Source organism: Ambystoma mexicanum, chromosome 7q (assembly GCF_040938575.1).
Source record: "Ambystoma mexicanum isolate Mex_15411 chromosome 7q, UKY_AmexF1_1, whole genome shotgun sequence".
In the NCBI taxonomy this organism is placed as follows: Eukaryota; Metazoa; Chordata; class Amphibia; order Caudata; family Ambystomatidae; genus Ambystoma; species Ambystoma mexicanum.
In genome coordinates, this window is record NC_090941.1 from 536757252 (window position 1) to 536779822 (window position 22571).

General features: G+C 48.5%; 1 protein-coding gene across 2 annotated transcripts in view; it reads left to right on the top strand.

Moving 5' to 3' along the window:
- The window catches only part of NUFIP1 (nuclear FMR1 interacting protein 1), a 546199-nt gene that overhangs the window by 130338 nt on the left and 393290 nt on the right, over positions 1 to 22571 (top strand). For both annotated transcript variants that reach the window (XM_069640255.1, XM_069640256.1), the window contains one exon: positions 262 to 366. In XM_069640255.1, coding sequence (XP_069496356.1) covers positions 262 to 366 — 105 coding nt within the window. The remainder of the gene's footprint in view (positions 1 to 261; positions 367 to 22571) is intronic.

Sequence of the window (22571 nt, forward strand, 5' to 3'; positions counted from 1 at the left end):
ATTCCAGGCAACTGGTCTGCCCAGCATTCAGTTACATAGTATGGCTAGTGGTGAGTGAAAATGTTGCGCCCTGAACCAGGGCGTATTGATTAGATCAGCTGTCAGTCTGTCATAGTTTTGAAAGTTGCCTTTGACATGAAGGTTATGTCTTTATTCCAGTCCTCAGTTTTATTTATGTTTGTATTTGGCTTCATCTAAATCCTCTAGTATTTCTGTCCCATTTAACATGGACCATAAACCTGTGTTTCTCTTCCTCTACAGAATAAAAAGAGGAAGGAACCTGTGTATTCCCATTTCTGTGATACCTGTGACCGTGGGTTCAAACATCAGGATGTATTTGATGAACACATCTCACAGCATGTCAAGGTAAGAATAGTACACGATGGTCAGTTGTGCCTTGCTTTATTGTGCTGCTTTTATTCATTACACATTGTCTTTGTAAATTTGTGACTATTTTACTTTGAGCATGGGGATGAGAAATATTTTTTTTTGTTGCTTTACTTTATGCATGTGTAAAGCTATATTGTTGGGAGAATGAACCATAGTTAAACTTTTGTTTGACTTAATTGTGGAAGCCAAGTGTGTAGCAAATAAGTAATTGCATTATATATGTGCAAGATCAGAACAATTTCAAGCATTTACAAAATTGGAAGAATCAACTACTGTGCAGTTTGGAGCGTTTCCCTCTTTCAATAATGGAACAGAAATGATATGCCTCGGATAGCCCTTTGCCAAAAAAACGCAAAATATCCTTCCAATGCCGAATAGAAATTGGGTGCACATACCATTCCGAAGGAGACTTACTTGGAACTAACTTGAGCGTAACCGTTATGTTTTTGTATGATTATTGTTGTTACTGTTGTAATATATGAGGTTGGGGTAGGGGGGGAGTGGGATAGGGGCTCACCCTGCTTGTGTTGAGATGGAATACTTGTTGGGGACCGTGAGGTAACGGTCCCCATTGATGGTCCGACAAAGGACGGAACACTGCCACCAAGTCCGTTCTGGACGGCGTCGAAAGCTGCCAATGCAGCACTCTCAGTTCCTGGGTTTGATTGAGCCTCAGCAACTCCTGAGGGAAAGGGTTTTTGGTATAATGATAGCACCATTTCAATTTGTTTGCAACACCAACGTTGATGTGGGCCTTAAGGACTGAACAACTGTCTGGTCGCCAGTAGTGAAACGCACTCCAGAGGCACCCGAAGATGGCATCTCTTGATAACCAAAAAAAGAGAGATTTACTCAGAGTAGCATCCATCAAATTCCCCAACTAAGAGGTCATTAGTGCTAAGGGAGTTCCGCAGATCCAACATTGAGCAATAATGCTCATTCAAGAGACTAAGTTTGCCAAAGGGGAAGAAAGAAGCATTGTTGGGAAGCGGGGAGGACTGGAGTTCTGGGGCTCGGGCCCGTTGAGAAAGGGAGGGGTTGGTATCTTGCTCAAGCAGGGCATCCAATTCGAGGTGGAAAAGACATGGTCTGATGTGGCATGTCGGACCCTCCTGATCACGGGAAGAATAGCCAGAGTGAAAGTGACCATCGCCACTGTATATGCACCTAACACTGGACAGACTGCATTCCTCCAGAAAGTGATCCCAAAAATGTCAGAGGCCACGGGGCACGTCATTCTGGGGGGTGATTTCAACCAATGGGCTGATCCTGATATCGAATGGAAACCGGGAAACCCAGGAACAAGAAATCAGACTAAAGGGGGATGAACCGACCTCGCCGAGATAATGGATCTATACAACATGAACGATGTATCGAGAATTATGCACCCCGGTGCAGCTGGATATACCTTTTATTCGAATCCCCACCACACGTTTACACGCATTGACTATATTTACCTAACGAGTGACCTCATAACCACTGCACAACACTCAGACATCATTCCGATAACATGGTCGGACCATGACATGGTTTTGGCAGATATTTCCTGGGCTGATCTACTCGTCGTGGGAGGGAAGTGGCGATGCAATGAGACCCTCTGGAAAGACCCTGTCTTCAAGACCAATATGGAGACCGAGATCGAAGAGTACTTTAAAATAAATAACGATGGGGAGGTTTCCAAACAGGTAGTCTGGGAGGCAGGGAAGGCCACATGGCGAGGGGTCTTAATACGGGAAGCGTCCGCTAAGAAGAGAGAGCGGAAGATCATAGAGCAAAGGCTAAGGGCCGAAATAGGTCAATTAAAGGGGGAGATGAGAAAAGAACTTAAAGTAGATCCCAGAACAGTAAAAACAGCTCAGCTAAAAAGGGAAGAACTGTGGCTCCTAGAACACAACCAAGTGGTGCGCAAACTGCAGTTCCTAAAACAGAAATTTTATGAGAAAGGAGATAAAGCCGAGGCTTTACTGGCGGCTAGACTTAGGGCACAAAGAGCTGACCGTAGGGTGAACAAAATCATTGAGGATGACGTCCCCCATCCCAATACCCCCTGCAATATCCCAGAATCCTTTGCCAACTTTTATGAGAAGCTTTACACCTCTGAAATAACGCCCGACCAACCGGACCTATCAGCCTACCTATCATCGATCATCATGCCCACAATAACGAGCGCAGAATCTGAGTTTCTGGACTCCCCAATTACTGAACAGGAAGTTCATGAGGCGATGGTTAACACTAGGTAAATCCCTCTGAGAAGATGGCTATACTGCTGGTTTCTATAAGATGTTTGCCAAACAACTAGCCCCCTTCCTCTTGGATCTATTTAACAAAATACTAGAGACCGGACAGGCCCCGGACTCCTTTAAAAAAGTTTTGATAACAGTGATTCCCAAAGAAGGTAGGGACCCTAAAAACTGCGGATCTTATCGTCCGATTTGCCTTCTCAACCTTGATGCAAAAATGTATTCCAGGGTACTAGCGGCTAGATTAGAAACGCTAATGCCCCATCTGGTTCATCCAGACCAAGTTGGGTTTATACTTGGGAGACAGGGGGCTGACTTCATGCGCAAAACATTGCACCTCATCCACGTGGCCCGTGATCTCCTCGGCGTGGGAATTTTTGGGTGCCGTCCTGCAGAAGGTCGGAATAGGTCCTAAAACCAGGAGGGGTATACAGGCAATATGTACATCTCCCACAGCTTCGATATGCGTGAACGGAGAATATTCCCGTTGGTTTGAATTGCAACGAGGGACTAGACAAGGATGCCCCCTCTCTGCGATCCTTTTTGCCCTTTCATTGGAACCCCTTGCACAAAGGATAAGAGCTGACCCCGGGATAGAAGGGATCCGATTAGGCCAGACGGAATATAAAATAGCGCTCTACGCGGATGACCTTCTCCTCCACATAACCAATCCCGCAGAGTCCATTCCCTGTGCCCTTAGACTAATGGACGAATATGGTCAATTCTCCGGCTTTAAAGTAAATAAGGCTAAATCCATCCTATTCCCCCCTTCAGGGAACCATGACAGAAAATGATCTTAAGTTTCTCCCACTAGGCCTTAAGCTGGAACACCTCACACTAGAGTACCTGGGCATACAGATTACTAGAACCCTGAATGACTTATTCAAAGCCAACTTTCCTCCGCTCCTTCAGCGGTTCACTGCAGACCTTAGGAAATGGGGTAAACCTACGACCTCCTGGCTTGGCCGCATTAACGCGGTTAAGATGACGTGCCTCCCCCGCTTCCTGTACCCCTTCCAAATGCTCCCAATCGAAATACCGAACGGGTTCTTTAGTGAGGCTAAAAAAAATCATGATGAGATTTATATGGCAGGGAAAGAAACTAAGAATTGCATACACCACGCTGATACTGCCTAAGGACAGGGGAGGGGTTCGGCTCCCGGACTTGAGATCTTATTACATTGCTTCCCAGTCACGAGTCATGATCCCCCACCTCAGAGAACATCATGACCTTCAATGGGTCCAAATGGACAACCACTACTTTGCCCCGGCCACAGTATCAGAATGGCTGTGGACCTCGCACAAAAGGGTACTACGGAAAATCAAAGGTCACCCAATATTGAGCACGATATGGAGTGTATGGCGTGCAAACAAGGAGATGCGCAAGATCACCACCTGGCCATCTCCGCTCAGCCATCTATGGTCCCCCGGCATGAACAATCACATACCGGATGTGGGCAGATACCAATCTTGGTACGAGGCGGGCTTGGAGAGAGTGGGCCAGCTCCAGAGAAAGGACTCCTATATCACTCTGCCGGAACTGACGGAAGCATTGGGCATAGGCACTCTTTCCACATTCCAGTACATTCAACTGAAAGGGGTCCTGAGGAAGGCAGAATGGAAGGACAAACTGAACAGAGACTTGACCCCATTCGAGAAGATATTGGACTCTAGAGTGGAGAGGAAAGGTCTCATATCAATAATGTACCAGGAACTAATAGCAGCGGGAGACGGATCTACGGAGCCCTTGAGGTCCAGGTGGGAAAAGGACTTTGGGGAAGAACTATACCCTGAGCAATGGGATTTAATGTGCAGAGCTGCCTCCAGAACATCATTATCTTGTCAGTACAAATTACATGCCATCAAACTCCTGCCCCGGGTGGCAATATGACCCCCTCAGACTATCCAAAATGTCTCAGACAATGAGCCCAACATGCTGGAGGAAATGTGGCCAAACGGCTAATTACTGGCACATGTGGTGGGGTTGACCGCGCATCAAAGTATTCTGGGACGAGGTCCTGGGGTGGATCAAGGAAATTGATTGCATTCAAAGAGACGCTGACCCCTACCTTGTGCTTTTTGCCTTAGAAAGGGACACAGACGATTGGACCAGAGTGAAAGGCGTAACCCCCCACCTACTCCTTGCCGCCAGGGCCCTTCTGGCGATCAAATGGAAATCCGGAGCGGTGCCTAGAAAGGATGAATGGATTGCCCTAGCCAAGAATATCTACTTGATGGAAACCATAATGGCCGCCCTACACGGAAGAGCTGCCCAATGTGAAACTCTATGGATGGACTTTTAAAAGTCAACACTTAACAACAGATGAGTCCCTATCCGATGAGCCCGAGGAGTCCTAATGGAAAACCAATGCCCAGGCGACAGTCGCTGAATAACTCTCGAAACAAGTGATCACTGTGCGACCAGACTTGAATATTGCCCCATCAACGTTTTTTGCGCTTCAGTAACAATCAATGGATTGGAGCTAAATCAAGGGAGGTGGGGAGGGGGGGGAAGGGGAAGTTTTTTTCTTTTGAATTTCTTGAAATGCACCTCACCTGCGAACTGAGATAATTGTTGAACACTGTGAGCTCACATTAAGCCTTTCGTTTTTCATTATGTGATTGAAGGTTATGAATGATGCATCATTTGACAAGTGCCTTTTTTTTGTTTCTTTTCTTTGTTGTTTATGATGAAACCAAAAAAACGAATTTAAAAAAAAAACTTGAGCGTAACCAACGTGCAGGAATATATATACACACACGCACACACTCCTTTCACACCCCCCCCCCCCTGTACCCAAGTTGACCAAGTACCTTTAAGATGCTCATATCTCACTTTTTCATAACTTGGCCAAGATCAAAACTCTTTACCAAAGATAGGTGAGATAGAAGACCCATAATAACAAAATGTAAATCCACATGAAATACTGTCCAGTAAAAGGAAGTAATGAGAACTACCATGTTATATTTTCGACTATTCTATGTAATCCTAAACCACAGGCAACCAGCCAATAGTATTTTATTAATAGTGTATTTACATTTTTTCTTTTTTTTTATAAAAGTCAATTAGTGTCAAACTATTGCCTGCAGACCCCTTTAGCTGGTCAAAGCACTTGGATACAGGCCTTGTTTGAAATAGCCATCAGTTATTTTTGGGACATGAAGCAAGAGTGCTGACGCACATGGACCGAGATTTAAAGAAATGGTCTTGTGTGCTGGAGTCGCACTTAGGATGGTAAGAGGGTGAGGTCCACTAATCTGCTTGTCAGGTGCTTATAACAGCACTTCAGTTAATTTAATTTAGTTTGTGTGGAGCACACTGAATCAGAACATGAAACCTATTCTGATCTGCTTAGCTGTCTTTAAGAGCCTCTTCTACCGAAGACAGATGTTCATTTTTTGGGGCTTTTAGTAGCGGGGGGTCATGAGAAACGGTGATTTGCTTTGATGCGTAGTAAATTTAGATACACATCTGTATAGCTTTCCTTCAGGACTACATATGTTAAAAGAATTCCTTTTTTGATGCTCTTTTCAATCAACTTCATTGACTGTAGAACAGAATCAAATGTCGCTGGCGGTCAGATTCTGTTGGCCTAAATGGCAAAAACCTAACTCGAAGATGGGCTTGAATAAATTAAAGTTGGTCAGACTCCCTCAATCCAGCCCTATTGGGCCTCAAAAGCATCTGCCCTGCAAGCCGCCAAGAGATCTGTGAGGGACCCGCTCTCATGTCAGATGCCGCCTTTTCCTCATGGTTGTGATTAAATACAATCCCTATATAGAACTTCAAACAAACATGCCGCACTGTGCTCAACATGTGAAAGGCACATGACTGGTTGTGCCTTTTCCCTACCAACCTTGTAGAGATGCAAGCCTGATGTGTCGATGTGCCAAAACCGATCTTCCAAAGGGACTGGCCTGACATTACCAAGCTTAAACAGGACTGCACCTACCACAACTGGCACTATCCCATCCCCTCTGCCTGCCCGAGAGCACTCTACTGGGTGGACTGTGTTTTTAATCTCTTCTCTTTAGCTTCACTCACCCCTACTCCACTTAAGTGACCATTAAAGCCTTGCGATGTGAAGTGGTGTATTTCTGCTGCCCTAGGCCCCAATAAGTGGCTCGGCCCCAATAAGTGGCTCGCCCCCACAACTTTACTCTACCTCTGCCAGACTCTGCACCTTCACCAGATTCCACCCCTTCATCAAACTGTCCACGTTGTCCAAACTACACCCCTTCACCTCCAATTTGTCCCGCATTTCAGCTCTAACATTATAAGGACGTTTTTAAGCTTGCAAGGTTAGGAAAGTTATTGCTTCCGCTCTATTAATTCAAGCCTGTCATCTCCTATGTTATTTTAGTTGAAAGACTGTTTTCAGATCTCGGCTGCCCAAGATTTGGAGAACGCCGTGTTTTCTGCAGTCGAGTGCACTATATGTAATTGTTACGGCTAATTGTCTACTTTCGGTTAGGTCCAAAAACCATCTTTTAGAGGAAACGATAAGAATGTAAGACGTGTGCCAGCTGGACACAAGTGAGAGAAGGTTGGAACGAGGAATTTTGGCTCAATGACAATATCTGTTATCTCTCATGAATTGCCTGCTGTCACTCTGAGAAGCACCTAGACTGGACTGTAATATGAATGCACCATAACTAAATTTCTACATCCGGTCTTGTTTAATAGTAAAGTTTACATATGAAATATATGCAAGTGTTACAGGCACATCTTATAAAAATCTTGAATAAAATTACTCAACCTCCTTCTCATGGTTACAGCTTTGGTGCTAGCAGGGGGAAATGGAAATAAGTCAATTAACCTGCTGCAGCCGGTGTACCTCCAATCCCTTGGGCTGGATTATCATTAAAATGTTCTCACGGTGGAGTAATGGGTAAGGGTGACCCTGAACATTCATGTGTGGGAAGCAACAGCATTGCTCGTAGCTACACAATGCAGGCACCTTTTATAGCAAATTAAGTGGTACATACTGTTTACATCATTGCTGTTTGTGCAATTGTTCAAAATACCCAACAGTTTAAGAGTAAATTTTAAGCAATGGATCAGGCGTTCTAGCACAATATTACCATTGTGGGTGTTGTTTAGGCCGTGGTTCTTGCCAGTTTGCGTTTAAGGTAATTTAAAATGTTTGTTAACTCTGTAGAGCTGATTGGACTGTAAAATACATAGGAACATTTTGAGATTTGTTGGTATAGATATAGATATCCTGCTGTCGTTTGTAGCACTGTTTCACGGTAAAAGTCCTACCTTGTATTTAAAATATAATTAATGGAGCGATTACTTACAAACATCAGTTATGCATTGTGAGGCATACTTTGCAGTTGGTTCTACTGGTAGTAATGAGCGTGCAGCAGAATGTCATCAAAGGCATAACTAACCCTGCAAGGATGTCCTTTGCCTGCTTAGCACTGATCAGCTTCTGTGAAGATGGCTGAATGGATATCTTTACGGACACCTTTTACAGCTGTGAAACGGTGTGTACCTTTGGCACACAGTTTTTGTTCCCACCCTTCTATAGATTTGGGTTTCCTTTCACAGGTGTCTTGATGCACATGTGCATTCAAATGTATTCTTTGCCATATAACTTCTCTATGATCTATTTCATGCTTGCACCTTTTGGAAACAGCCAGAGACCTCTGAAATGTGGGGACCACGAAGAAAATGAGTGCTTGCTTCTGAACATCATTTTAGTGCCACCTGTGGCAACTCTGTGCTTGACTTACATACGTGTAATAATGTGAAAGGATGCATCATTTTTAACCTTTACTTTTCTGAACGGAAAACCCTAATTTTTGCAACTGTTTCAAAACTGCATGTCTTGCATTTGAATATAAAAGTGATTGCTTAACACAGTGAATGTGTGTAATGATTAGAAAGAACTGCAAAGATCATGTGGAGTGGCACCAATGAAGTTTGGGCTGTTTTGCATATTAAAGAGCATTTTGGGAAGATGAGAACAACCAAAGTGCTTTATATCGGTCATATACGTCTTTAAGTTGTATGACTGAATCACTAAATACCACAAGCACATTGGGTTTGGTACATGTTTTTTTTTTTTAAAAAAACAAATGGCACCCTAACAAGAAAGCTTTTGTAAATATGAAGCATATATAAAAATGAAGCCATCAAAGACTAGCTGTTTGAGTAATTTTGAGCTCTTCGTAGTCTGACTATTGTGGATCAGCCAGACTCTGAGAAACAAAATTGTCTTTATATTTAAAGAAATGACAACCAGTAAATTGAAAATTATCTGCAATAAAATGCTGCTCCTCTGGCAATTTGCCACCCTTGACCTGGTTCTTTTCGGCCTTGTTGTACATAAATCTATAGCAACGTGTGGCTTTTAACATCTGCCTCTCTGAGCAAACTTGTAATCAGGTACACACGGGCACAGATGAGGAAAGGAAGAGTTCTCTAAGGGGTTAGCTGTAATGTTTTATTTTAAATGCTTGATTTCCTTCCCGCCTGAAGTGATCAAAAATGCAAACGTTTGCAAATATGACTTGTTTGCCTAATGAAGGTATTTACTTATATATATATATTCTAACCCGTCCATTCATACCTTCCAGTAGCATAAGTGTTTGTCTTCCCTGCCTTCCTGAAATCAGTGCATGGGGGAACGTCTGAAGTACATGGCTTTGTGAAGGAGCCACACATCTGAAGCATAGACACAAACAGATAAGCAATTACATAGGTGAATGCTTAAGCTATAGCGTTTTTCCAAGAGCTTCATTCTATCTGTGCCTGCTGGAGTGATCTAAAGATGACTAAGGCTTGCAGATAAATTACTTTGTTAGCCTAATTAATTGATTGACTGTAGCGCTTTATATATAAAGGTGGCATTCAACTGATTTGCCCATATCGGATCGTTCAAGCCCAATTTTATGATTTGTACTTTTTTTTATGTAGAACAATTATGTTAAACTTAGAATTGTGGGACGAACAGATATGAAAACGACATGTAGATTTGAAATGTATGTCGCTTTGAAACAAATGTAGCATTGCTGCAAACTTGCATTGATAGAAAACTTGCATTTATCATGGATACAAATTTTGCATTGAAAGGCGCATAGCATGGAAACAAACGAAGGAAGGAATGTGTGGATTGATCGAAGTGTGGAGGCATGGCTGGGGGGATGGAAGTGTATGGATGAATGGATGGATGGATGGATGGAGCGTTGGTGGGAGTGATGCGTGGATGGATGGGAAGGCGTGTGGCTGGATGGGAGGAGGGCGCCTAGCTGGCTGGATGGGAGGAGGGCGCCTGGCTGGCTGGATGGGAGGAGGGTGCCTGGCTGGCTGGCTGGATGGGAGGAGGGTGCCTAGCTGGCTGGATGGGAGGAGGGCCCCTTGGCTGGCTGGTTGGGAGGAGGGCCCCTTGGCTGGCTGGTTGGGAGGAGGATGCCTGGCTGGCTGGTTGGGAGGACGACGCCTGGCTGGCTGGATGGGAGGAGGCTGGCTGGCGGGATGAGATGGGAGTGGAGGCGTGGGGGATGGGAGGCGTGGGGGATAGGATGGTTGGATGGGATGGGAGGCGTGGGGGATAGGATGGTTGGATGGGATGGGAGGCGTGGGGGATAGGATGGTTGGATGGGATGGGAGGCGTGGGGGATAGGATGGTTTGCTGGGAGGGGAGGAGGGATAAGATGGGATGGGAGGGCGGATGGGAGGTGTGGGGGAGGGGAAGGCGAAGGGAGGTGTGGTGTGGGGGAGGAGAGGGGAGGTGTGGGGGGAGGGGAGGGGAGGCGTGGGGGATGGGATGGGCGTGGGAGGCGTGGGGGATGGGATGGGCGTGGGAGGCGTGGGGGATGGGATGGGAGGGGAGGCGTGGGGGATGGGATAGGATGGGAGGGGAGGGGATGGGAGGTGTGGGGATGGGATAGGATGGGAGGGGAGGGGATGGGAGGTGTGGGGATGGGATAGGATGGGAGGGGAGGGGATGGGAGGTGTGGGGATGGGATAGGAGGGGAGGGGAGGGGAGGTGTGGGGGATGGGAGGGGAGAGGATGGGAGGTGCGGGGATGGGATGGGATAGGATGGGAGGTGTGGGGATGGGATAGGATGGGAGGTGTGGGGATGGGATAGGATGGGAGGCGTGGGGGATGGGATAGGATGGGAGGCGGGGATAGGACGGGAGGCGTGGGGGATAGGACGGGAGGCGTGGGGGATAGGACGGGAGGCGTGGGGGATAGGACGGGAGGCGTGGGGGATGGGACGGGAGGGGAGGTGTGGGGGATGGGGTGGGATGGGAGGGGAGGCGTGGGGGATGGGATGGGAGGGGAGGCGTATGGGATGGGATGGGAGGGGAGGCGTGGGGGATGGGATGGGAGGGGAGGCGTGGGGGATGGGATGGGAGGTGTGGGAATGTGATAGGATGGGAGGTGTGGGGATGGGATAGGATAGGATGGGAGGTGTGGGGATGGGATAGGGCGGGAGGCGTGGGGGATAGGGCGGGGGGGCGTGGGGGATAGGATGGGATGGGACAGGAGGCGTGGGGGATAGGATGGAACAGGAGGCGTGGGGGATAGGGCGGGAGGCGTGGGGGATAGGGCAGGGGGCGTGGGGCATAGGGCGGGGGGTGTGGGGGGATAGGGCAGGGGGCGTGGGGCATAGGATGGGATGGGATGGGACAGGAGGCGTATGGGATGGGATGGTTGACAGGAGGCGTGGGGGATGGGATGGGACAGGAGGCGTGGGGAATAGGATGGGATGGGACGGGAGGCGTGGGGGATAGGATGGGACGGGAGGCGTGGGAGATAGGACGGGAGGCGTGGGGGATAGGACGGGAGGCGACAGGAGGCGTATGGGGTGGGGGACAGGAGGCGTGGGGGATAGGATGGGATGGGACAGGAGACGTGGGGGATAGGATGGGATGGGACAGGAGGCGTGAGGGATAGGATAGGGTGGGATGGGACAGGAGGCGTGGGGGATAGGATGGGATGGGACAGGAGGCGTGGGGGATAGGACGGGAGGCGTGGGGGATAGGACGGGAGGCGTGGGGGATAGGACGGGAGGCGTGGGGGATAGGACGGGAGGCGTGGGGGATAGGACGGGAGGCGTGGGGGATAGGACGGGAGGCGTGGCGGATAGGACGGGAGGCGTATGGGATGGGATGGGGGACAGGATGGGGGACAGGAGGCGTGGGGGATGGGATGGGGGACAGGAGGCGTGGGGGATGGGATGGGGGACAGGAGGCGTGGGGGATAGGATAGGATGGGATGGGGACAGGAGGCATGGGGGATAGGATAGGATGGGATGGGGACAGGAGGCATGGGGGATAGGATGGGATGGGACAGGAGGCGTGGGGGATAGGATAGGATGGGATGGGACAGGAGGCGTGGGGGATAGGATGGGATGGGACAGGAGGCGTGGGGGATAGGATGGGATGGGACAGGAGGCGTGGGGGATAGGATGGGATGGGACAGGAGGCGTGGGGGATGGGATGGGACGGGAGGCGTGGGGGATGGGATGGGACGGGAGGCGTGGGGGATAGGATAGGCTGGGACGGGAGGCGTGGGAGATAGGATAGGCTGGGACGGGAGGCGTGGGAGATAGGATAGGCTGGGACGGGAGGCGTGGGAGATAGGATAGGCTGGGACGGGAGGCGTGGGAGATAGGATGGGACGGGAGGCGTGGGGGATAGGGTAGGATGGGACGGGAGGCGTGGGGGATAGGATAGGATAGGCTGGGACGGGAGGCGTGGGGGATAGGATAGGATAGGCTGGGACGGGAGGCGTGGGGGATAGGATAGGCTGTGACGGGAGACGTGGGGGATGGGATGGGGCGGGAGATGTGGGGGATGGGATGGGATGGGGCGGGAGATGTGGGGGATGGGATGGGATGGGGCGGGAGATGTGGGGGATGGGATGGGGCGGGAGATGTGGGGGATGGGATGGGGCGGGAGACGTGGGGGATGGGATGGGGCGGGAGACGTGGGGGATGGGGCGGGAGACGTGGGGGATGGGATGGGGCGGGAGACGTGGGGGATGGGATGGGATGGGGCGGGAGACGTGGGGGATGGGATGGGATGGGGCGGGAGACGTGGGGGATGGGATGGGGCGGGAGACGTGGGGGATGGGATGGGGCGGGAGACGTGGGGGGATAGGATAGGATAGGATGGGGCGGGGAGAGGAGGCGTGGGATGGATGGGAGACCTGGGGGATGGATGGAGGATGGAGGATGGATGGAGGGAGGGAGGGAGGGAGGGATGGATTGAGGGAGGTTATGGCTGGGCTTGTTTAGAAGGGATGGAGGGCTGGATGGATGGCTGGGATTGTGGGACAGATGAAGGGAGGGAGTGATGGATTGGGAGGGAATGAGGGACGGATTGGGAGGGAAGGAGGGACAGACGAACTGGGTAGGACGAAGGGATGGATGGATGGATGGCTGGTGGAATGGGAGGCGTTGGTGGGGATGGATGGATGGATGGATGGCTGGGCTGGCGAATTGGGAGGTATTGGGATGGCTGGCTGGCTGGCTGGCTGGCTGACTGGGAGCTGTGGGGGATAGATAGATGGCTGGCTGTGAGACATGGGGATGGGATAGGATTGGATGGGATTGGGAGGGATGGGATTTCTAAACTCTTCCCTGGTAGACAGATGATTAGGAGGCCAACCCTGTTATGTTATTTGGCATTTATATAGTGGTCTATTTATCATTGGTAGGACCTCAAAGTGATGGTAGGTTGAACGCCCTTGGGAACCGCAGTCCAGGTCAGTCGAGAGAGTAAGGTGTCGTAGGGTGCTTGGGTGCACTGATTATGTGCGCAGCTGATGTGATTGCTTGATGGTAGCTGCATCCTAGTATTAGGTGTGGTGGTATTTCATATCAGTTGAATGTGTGCAGTCTGGAAGATGGACACCAAGACTGGGTTTTGGCTATGTAAGGCCTGTATAGTATGCTTATGTGTGCAGCTAGGCAGATTTTCGTGGGGTATAGCTGCATTTTATCAGAATGTTGGGTGTGAATGAAGTATTGTTCGTATGTGAGCAGCTAGGCCGAATTGATCGAGAGGTGTAGCTGTGCTCTAATTGTGTATTGGTTTAGAGTAGAGAGTAAGCATAGTGATAGGAGAGGTCAGTGTCTGAGTGGAGGTTTTGATTGAACGTGCTCGCTTTTCCGGATTCCAAGTGGGTGTTTTTACAAATGCTTCATTCAGAGTACACTTAGTCATGACTAAATAGGGGCATTCAGTGTTGTCGCTGCTCGGGATCTCTTTGAGCATTTGTCATTTGGTTGCAGGGTCTCAGCAGCTTTAGATGGTCTTAGTCGGTATTATGGAAAGAGTCAGGTTTTTAAAAACTTGCAGAAGGCCATGTAGTCACGTGTGTGTCGATTATGTGGGGGGAGTGTGTTCCACAAAGTTGGTGCTAAGGTTGATAAGGCGGATGCTCCGTTCCTGACAGAATTATAGGTTGCAATCACTGGAAAGAGAGTAGAGCTTGATCTTAGGGTGCGAGATGGGAGGTAAGGTATGATCTTCTCTTGTAGGGAGGTACCTTGGGCTGGTCTTGTGCACTGCTCAGTGGGTAATGCAGAGGGTCTTGAAGGTGGCCCTTCGTCCGACTGGGAGCCAGTGGAGGGTTCGGAGAGCGGGTGAGATGTGGTCTGTGTCCCAGGGTGAGGAGGAGTTTGGCGTTTGTTGAGTTGGTATGCCGGTGGTCCTAGGTACAAGGAGTTGGCATAGTCCAGTCTCGACATAACAATAGACATAACCGTGGCAGGTTTGTTGGGGTAGGATAGGTAGGGAAAAATGTGTCTAAGAAGTTTGAGGTGGTAGTAACAGCATTTTGAAACCTTAGTGATCTGGCGGGAGAGGGTTAGGACTGAGTCCATAGTGCAGCCTAGATTTTTGATTATGTTGGGGGGAGGAGGAGGAGGAGGGTGGAGCGGGGCCATGGGAGCGGTTGTGGGAGAAGGGCAGTATTGCCGCACTCCATGATTTCAGTTTTCTCAGAGTTCAAAAGGAGGCGTTTACTTGTCATCCATCGGTCAATATCATGGAGACTAGCTTCAAGGTCGGTTTTGGGTCGGTCCTTGTCTTGGGGATTCTTAGGATCATTTGGGCATCATTGACGTAGTTGTAACAAGAGAGGTTGCGCGTGTGGATGATTCCTGGTAGAGTGGTCAGATAGAGGTTGAAAAGGAGAGCAGAGAGGCATGCACGCTGGTATACTGCATGCAGTTTTCACAGATCGAGCTGTTGAGACAAAAGTGGAGAGGAAGGCGATTTGTTTCCTGTTGCTGAGGAAAAGGCAATCCATTTGTGTGCTGATCCATGGATTCCTAGGGAGTGGAGGCGGTCAAGGAGGATTGAATGGATAGCGGTGTCAAAGGCTGCAGAGAGACGCCCTTTTTGGTTCCTTCTCAGGATTGAAGATAAACTGGTCCAAATCTGAGGGGCTCCCTGTGTGCTTCAATCAGACATACCCGAAGAGTTCAGATGGCGCACAAAAGGCATCCATTATTTGGGTGTACAGGTAACTACCTCCTCATCCACTCTATTTCAACTAAATTATATTATAGTTCTTGACCAACTTGAACATAAAGTTGACACGTGGATCCATCTTCCCATCTCACAAGTGGCCAGCATGGCATTTGCCAAAATGGTGATATTTCCCAAACTTTTATATATATTTAATGTCCCCTCATGGCCACCACCTACATTCTGGTCCATGCTTAGGAGCTTGATGATTCGGCTCATGTGGGCTGGGGGACAGGCGAGCATATCCTATTGACACCCTGATTTTAACATACCAACAAGGAGGTCTGGACTCCCCGGATTTATGGTCCTACTTTCTAGCAGCTCTGATCCAATATTCTGTATGGTGGTGGGCCCTGACCCCTGATCTTCCGCATACCCTTCTTGAAAAAGCCACGTCCCATCCAGACTATGTCAAGGGACTACTCTGGGATACCTCTGTGCGAGAAGAGAAATTGGAAATACAGCCCGTAGCCAACACATTGAGGGCTTGGAGCACCATGCAGCGGGAAATTACACACTCTAGATCAATACAAGGCCATGTCAGGGGAGTAGCAATCAGAGGGGTCCCCCTCACCCATGAACATATTTTTTGCAGACACTTTGAGGGGCTGGGCATCTTGACGTTAGTTGATCTCTGGCAACTGGGGAAATGTATACCATTGGAAGATCTGAAAAATAGAGGTGAAATGCACTGCAGTTACACAGTTGCTGTAGCTCTGAATATGTGAGGTGGTCCAAACCAAATGTCCCAACTTCCCTGTGACCCCCTCCCTATCCCCAATCCTCCAGTGTGTCGTAAATCCCTTTACCAGGTGTAAATTGGTCTCCTCCTTATATAAAAATATTAGATCGCAGAAGACGTCACTAATACATACCTCCAAGACTAGATGGGGATATAGCACTGGGGAAGGTGCTAACTGAGGACCAATGGAAATAGATCTGCCTTCACACCCGTATTATTTCCATGAATAGTCGTCTTCGGCTAATAGATTTTAAATGTAATCAGATGTAGTACTCCCCAGCTAAACGCCACAGATTCTATCCAACCAGATCCTCTCCATGAATTATATGTAGATCTGACCATGCTGACTTTATTCATGCAGCCTGGAATTGTTCACGGGTACTACCCTTCTGGTATCGCATTATGGATGCCATGTCTGAACTGTTAGGCCATCACTTAAACGCCCCCAAAACATGGCTTCCTGCCCTGCATGACGCATTCTATGAGGGCAATGTGAAATTGATAGTGATGGCCTCGGTTGTGGCCAGGTTGGTGAGCGCAAGGACTTGGGGGCAACGCAGACCCCCCTCCTACAGCGAATGGTGCAACCATATGAATATGTGTTAGAAAAAAGTTCCTATACGCCTCTTAACTCCATAAGGGCAGCAGGCCAAAGGGTTACTGGCTCCCCTTCAGAAGCTATGTGAACCGGGCCCAAGACAGATCACACCAGAGTACCCCAGGTGCCTTGCTTCAATAGTATGTAAACCTCCCCCCGACCCCCTCCGGGAGGTAGCAAATGGTTGTGCCCTCCCCCCTTTTAGCAATGTGGAAAGTTGAACCTGCCTTTGTTTTTCCATTCCCCTCTCTTAGTTTTGAGTTACTCATACGTTTGTTGTCTCCATCATAATATGCTGTCTGATCCTGGCACTTCTGTTTGGGGGGTGGAGGGGTATGTTTAGGGGTTGTTGCTTCTTCTAGGACTTGTCGCCTTGTTCATTGACATGATGTACTTATCTTTGTCTTTGTTTGTTTCTAACCAAAACCTAATAGTTTTATTTTTTTAAAAAGGCTGCAGAAAGATCGAGGAGAATCAGCGCTGCGCAACCCTCAGAATCTGCCGTGAGCTTGAGATCATCTCAGATTGAGATCAGGGCAGTTTCTGTTCCATGTCGAGGTCTGAAGCCCGATTGAGCGAGGTCGAGGAGTTTCTTTGATTCTACAAACCAGTTGAGCTGGGAGTATGCGGTCCGGTCAATGAGTTTCGCGAGAAATCTCGTGTTGGGGATTGGTCTGTAATTCTTAGGTTCAAGGGGTCGAGGGATGCATTTTTTAGGAGCAGTCTGACATGTGCTATTTTAAAGGCTTCAGGGAAGATGCCAGAAGTGAGGGAGCCGTCTAGTATGGTTCTTGCATGTTCTCCTGCGCAGGTATAGGATAATATTTCTTTCAGAACAGAGGCAGGGCAGGGGTCGAGGGGTGACCCATTGGGGTGGAGGGGGGTGGGGGGGGGGCTGCTGGCGGATAGTAGATCAAGGAATTTGTCTCTGGAGATGGGTTTGAAAGAGTCGAAGGTTGGTAAAGTGGGCGTCGGGGCAATGGGATCAGGAGGGTTTGGTGTAGGCGGCCGGGTGAGCAAGGACAGTTTGGTGTTAAGGGTTGCCACCTGTCCAGTGCGTTGTTGTAGAAATGTAGCCAGATGGAGTTGCAGAGTGGTTGTGTGGGAGTGGATTGGGCAGAGGTGCAAGTAGGTTTCACGAATTTGGAAATGATTTTGTGAAGTTCTTTGCTGCTGCTGCCACAGTTCAGAATTAGTTTATTGTATTGGGCTTTTTTGGCCTTTTGGATCTCAGATTTGTAATTACGGTGGTGGAGGGTGAACATGAATCTGCATAGATCGATTTTAGATGCTCGCCCTTTGTGTTCAAGAGTTATTTTGTTTTTTGAAAGTCCTTAGGTGGGACATGAACCATTTGGGGGACGGTCCTTTGCGTGAGGTTGTGGGGTGCAGGGGGGGGGCGTGAGAGGAATTAGTGATTCTATAAGCCAAGAGTCGAAGGATTCTATGGTTAAGGGTCTGCCACAGGACAGTGTTGTGGGGGGGACGAAGTAGCAGGGCTTCAGCTAGGTCGGGAAGTATCTTGACTTTATTCCAGCATTTGTGATCAAAGGTGGGGGCGGGGGGAGCTGTAGGAGGAGAGGCTGGTGTGTGGATAGAGAAAGGGATGGCAAAGTGGCCTGTCCAGATAAGGGGTTTGGGTTTGGATATAGAGACCAGATCATAGGAGCTGAAAATCGCATCAAGTCTGTGTCCACCTGAGTGAGTTGGGCCAGTGATATGTTGGCAGAGGTTGAGTGCATCAAGACTCGACCAGAGGATGGGTCATGGGGTTGTTGGGTATATCAAACCAGATTTTGAAATCTCCCAGGAGAGGAACAGATGGGTGATTTACCTGAATGGTAACTATTGTGTCACAGAGGTTGTTGGTGAAATGTCTGTCGTACCTCAGGGGTCTGTAGACGAGTAGGAAGCTGTGGGTGAAAGTCAATGATGGCTAGCGTTTTACCAGAAGAGATTTGCAGGAAGCGTTGCATGTGCAACCTGTGCAAATGGGAGATCTCGTCCTCCTCAAGAACTTGTTTGGCGCTGGAATGCGCCCTTTTTCACTGGTCCTCACATCATCGAGGCGGTAACAGACCGAGCAGTCAAACTGCAAGGAAAATCGGTCTGGAACCATAACCAGGACGTCGATCCCTATAAAGCACTGGCCTCTGCCCAACATGCAACTGCAGAGATCGACAGGGCCAACAATGCAACTATTGGCAATCCACAAGGAAGTACAGCTGTCCCGAACCCCTCTGAACTAGATACTACTGGCCACCCAATGATCAGGCTCTCCCAAACAGAAGTCCCCAGAGCAACATTGGTGCAAGTTGACCAATGAAGAACACTGCCCCTTGTCCCAAGTAAATTGATTCCTGAACTGTCCCCTCTTCACTCCCTTAAGAAAAACAGCTTGGACATAAATGTACATTGACAGCATTAACACGATTTAACATTCCCTTTTAGCACACGCAGGTCGTGCACTGACTACAGCAGTTACACTCTTAACATTTCTCTTTCTTCTCTCATGCAGGGTGCTGCGACTCTGGTATAAATCTTAGAGAGGATTGTCTGAAGTTACCTCCTATTGAACTCCCCGAAGCATTTTCCAACCAGTTCGTCCATACCATAAGAAGACTCTGACACTTTAGAGTACAATGACCTGAGATTTACTTCCTAGTCTTCATAGAGTATTTGGCCCAAGCATACCCACAACTTGAGCACAGCGCATACCCTGTCCTTCCCACGCTATGAAACTCATCTATACAGAAGATTTGGGTAGGGATATTTGCATGGGCACTTAGTGATCATGTAGTTCGCGGAGCTTGAAAATACTCACAAATACTAAAACAATACCGCTTTTCTCGCGATTTCCAGGCTGGCAACTTTATAATCACATCAGCTGCTCAAAAGCAAAGTAATTGATTATGGTACCTTTTAATAAAGATTGTCGTGACTGCTGTGTGGTTACTGCTATCCACTGGGCTCTTAGCCACTGCCCTGTGGGAGCTGTACCTTGCTTTGCATGTCTCTGCTATATCACTCACCAACCCTTCCCCAATTGAAGCTGCCAGGACTACTGTCAGGTGGTACAGAAGACACTGATGATAAGGTAATAAGAGGTAAGCGCAGTGTTTGCACAGACATGAAGGGAGTTGACCAGTATCTCACAGACACAGCACATGTAACAAACATGTGATATAAGCATAGGGCTACAACCAGGGAGAGCTGCTATGTCTGCTTGTTAATCCCCTATACAATGAGTGCTTCCAGGACCTTTGTAACAACAGAAATACCTGCAGCAACAGCACAATGCCCGATGTATCTAGCAATGTTCCAAACACCAGGAAGATTGCAAGGGAGAACAGCCACCTTAAGATTGATGTCCAAAGCGACCTTTCCATACGACGACAACTATATCAAGACATTACCTGTGATCGACAATTACTGGCAACTCAGTGAGGGGTTGCAGTACGTGGCAGAAGCACCGGAGAAAGGAGAAACAAAGCCGATCACATTGTAATACCTGCCATGCAAGTGGAGAGCAAGAGAAATAGGAGGAGAGCCGGGGTGCTGGGAAAGCCCACAGATATTGATTTATGGGCAAGTATACACAGACGATGGCTGGGTAGACAGAGTGGTGGGAAGCAAAGCAGTAACATTGGCAAAGGCAGAAGTGAATAAAGTGCAAGAAGAATATGACTCGTGCCTCAAGGAGTGGAGAAAGGCGTAAGATTGGTGACATGGGTAAACAACAAAGCTGGACCTATGCCAATAATTCCCCTTAATACACCAGCACTGTTATCAACACAACAGTGAAGAAGAAGTAGGAGAAAACATCTGATGCAAGAGAATAGAAACAATACTGGAAATGATAGTAGGAACAGCTGTACTGCTGGACCACTATTGGGCATGCGGAGCTAAGGCATATGACCAGCTGCCACCAAACTGGGGAGGAATATGCTCCCTAGCACACACGAACATGCCCTCTTTGGTGGTACCAAGAAAAGATGTCAAGCTTGATGAGTTCCTGAAAATGCAACCTAACAAAAGGAAGAAACGATCATTGGACACTGCAACCACTGTCCAACTGGACAATACCGACCAGCACACGACACTCAACAGGGTGAAGAGAGAGGGAAATTACTTATAGGGAAGGTCAGAAACAGCACTGGATGAAGTACCAGCGTCTCACAGATTATTCAGCAGGACAAAAATGTTCTTTGCACCCCTACTATCCGGAGTACAGACCTATGCAAACGCCAAATGGTGTTGGATCACTCGCTGGGACTTGATGGTAACCATAAATTAAACTGTAAACTGATTCAACGCAATAAAAGGGCTCAGGGCGATAAGATTGGTGGCGCTCCACAATAGATATGTTCTGGACCTCCTTACAGCTATGGAAGGAGGAGTTTGCTCAAAAATAGGGAGTTCCTGTTACACATTCAGACCTGCCAACGACGAAGATAACAGAACACTCTCAGATGCAGTAGCCCAGTTGGCCCAAATGCACGCAAAGATGGAAAAAGAATCAAAGGGAACGGAGAATGACAAGAGCTGGTTCGCCGATCTCTGGTCATGGATGCCCTCCTGGCTGTCTGACGGCTTGAAGGTGATAGTTGAAGGACTGGTACTAGGAGCAGCATCTCTGGGCGGAATAAAGATATGTATTGAAAAGTGTCAGAAAACGGTGTAAGAGTTAGTTGGAATGCAACTACTAATGGAGCTGGAAAATGGAGTAGCAATGGATGACATTGTTGAAGACAAGAGAGACTAAGGCAGAAGATAGCAGAATCTGACATATTCCCACCTGGAATGAAGGTAGAAAACCCACGCAACCCAAGGAAGTACGTAGGAAAGTGGGTATACTGCAAACCCCGGAGGTGGGTGCGTCTACATGTACTGGTCTTTCGAACATCACATCAACTACTAAGGATACCTGGCAGGGATAACGAATGTATGGAGTTTGATAGACGACAGAAGAGATTATGATGGTGTGGTCGACAAGTCGACCAGCGGGGGGACTGAAGAGGGAAGGTCAGAATACGCCTCCCGTCCCAGAAGAAGCACCAAAGACAATATGGCCAACGATCATATGAACTCACACCAATTCCCACTGCTCCCACAATGGACAATTACCACAAGAGATACCCTACAACCCAGGAGCACTATGAACACTACCCAGATTGGACAAAGACGCACAGGAGGGAGCGGGAGGCAGCTACATGGACATAATCGACTAACGCGCCGAAAAGCCATGCCTCAAGTCGTCGGAGACCTCACTACGACATAGCTACGCCAGACATGAAGCACACGTGCCATCCGCACATTTAGGACACTTACACACCCAATTACATGAAGAACACACGCAGACAGCTCTGAGTTAGAGGAAAGTGACCTATACATACTGTCTGCATGTTTATTTTGCCATTGGGCATGCCGCAGGAACGCGAGAAGGGCTTGTGTAAATGCTTGCAGATGCTTTCATGCAATAACCTGATGGTACGGCAGGAACGCTCAAGGGACCCGACTGCCATGACGCACTAACCTATGGATACTATGGAAGACTCGTACAGTAGAAGCCAGACCATGGCTTAGAAAATCTAGTAGGCCATGATCGTTTTAGAGAAACATTAAGCCACACAGAACGCTGTGCAAGCAGAACCACTGCGGTGGGAGCTAAGCCACTGCCACGTTTGCAGTGTTGCAAGTGACATACCTAACCCTGAACCGAAGTAACACCGGCTGCAGGATAGGCACGTTCTCCGACAAATACAGAATAATTCGGAGCTTCTGTGCTTACAAACGTGGTCTCCAAGCACGTAATCCGGCCGAGCTGGTGAGGAACCAAGCTTTGGTCACTGGGAAGAGCAAACCATCCCACACACCAGACAGTGGTTGCAACAAATTTGTTCCACTCAAGCTAGAGTTCTGCGTTTGGGAACGTAGCGCTCTTATGGCAGTAATGGTTTGCATGCGATTATGCCGCAGACACATTTTTGCACATCAGGAACATATAGCTGCACATGCACAGTGAAGAGGTCAATAGCGGGCTGAGAAACTGAGTTTGTCCCAGGCTTGGGGGCCCGCGGCTCAACCAATCAGAATTCA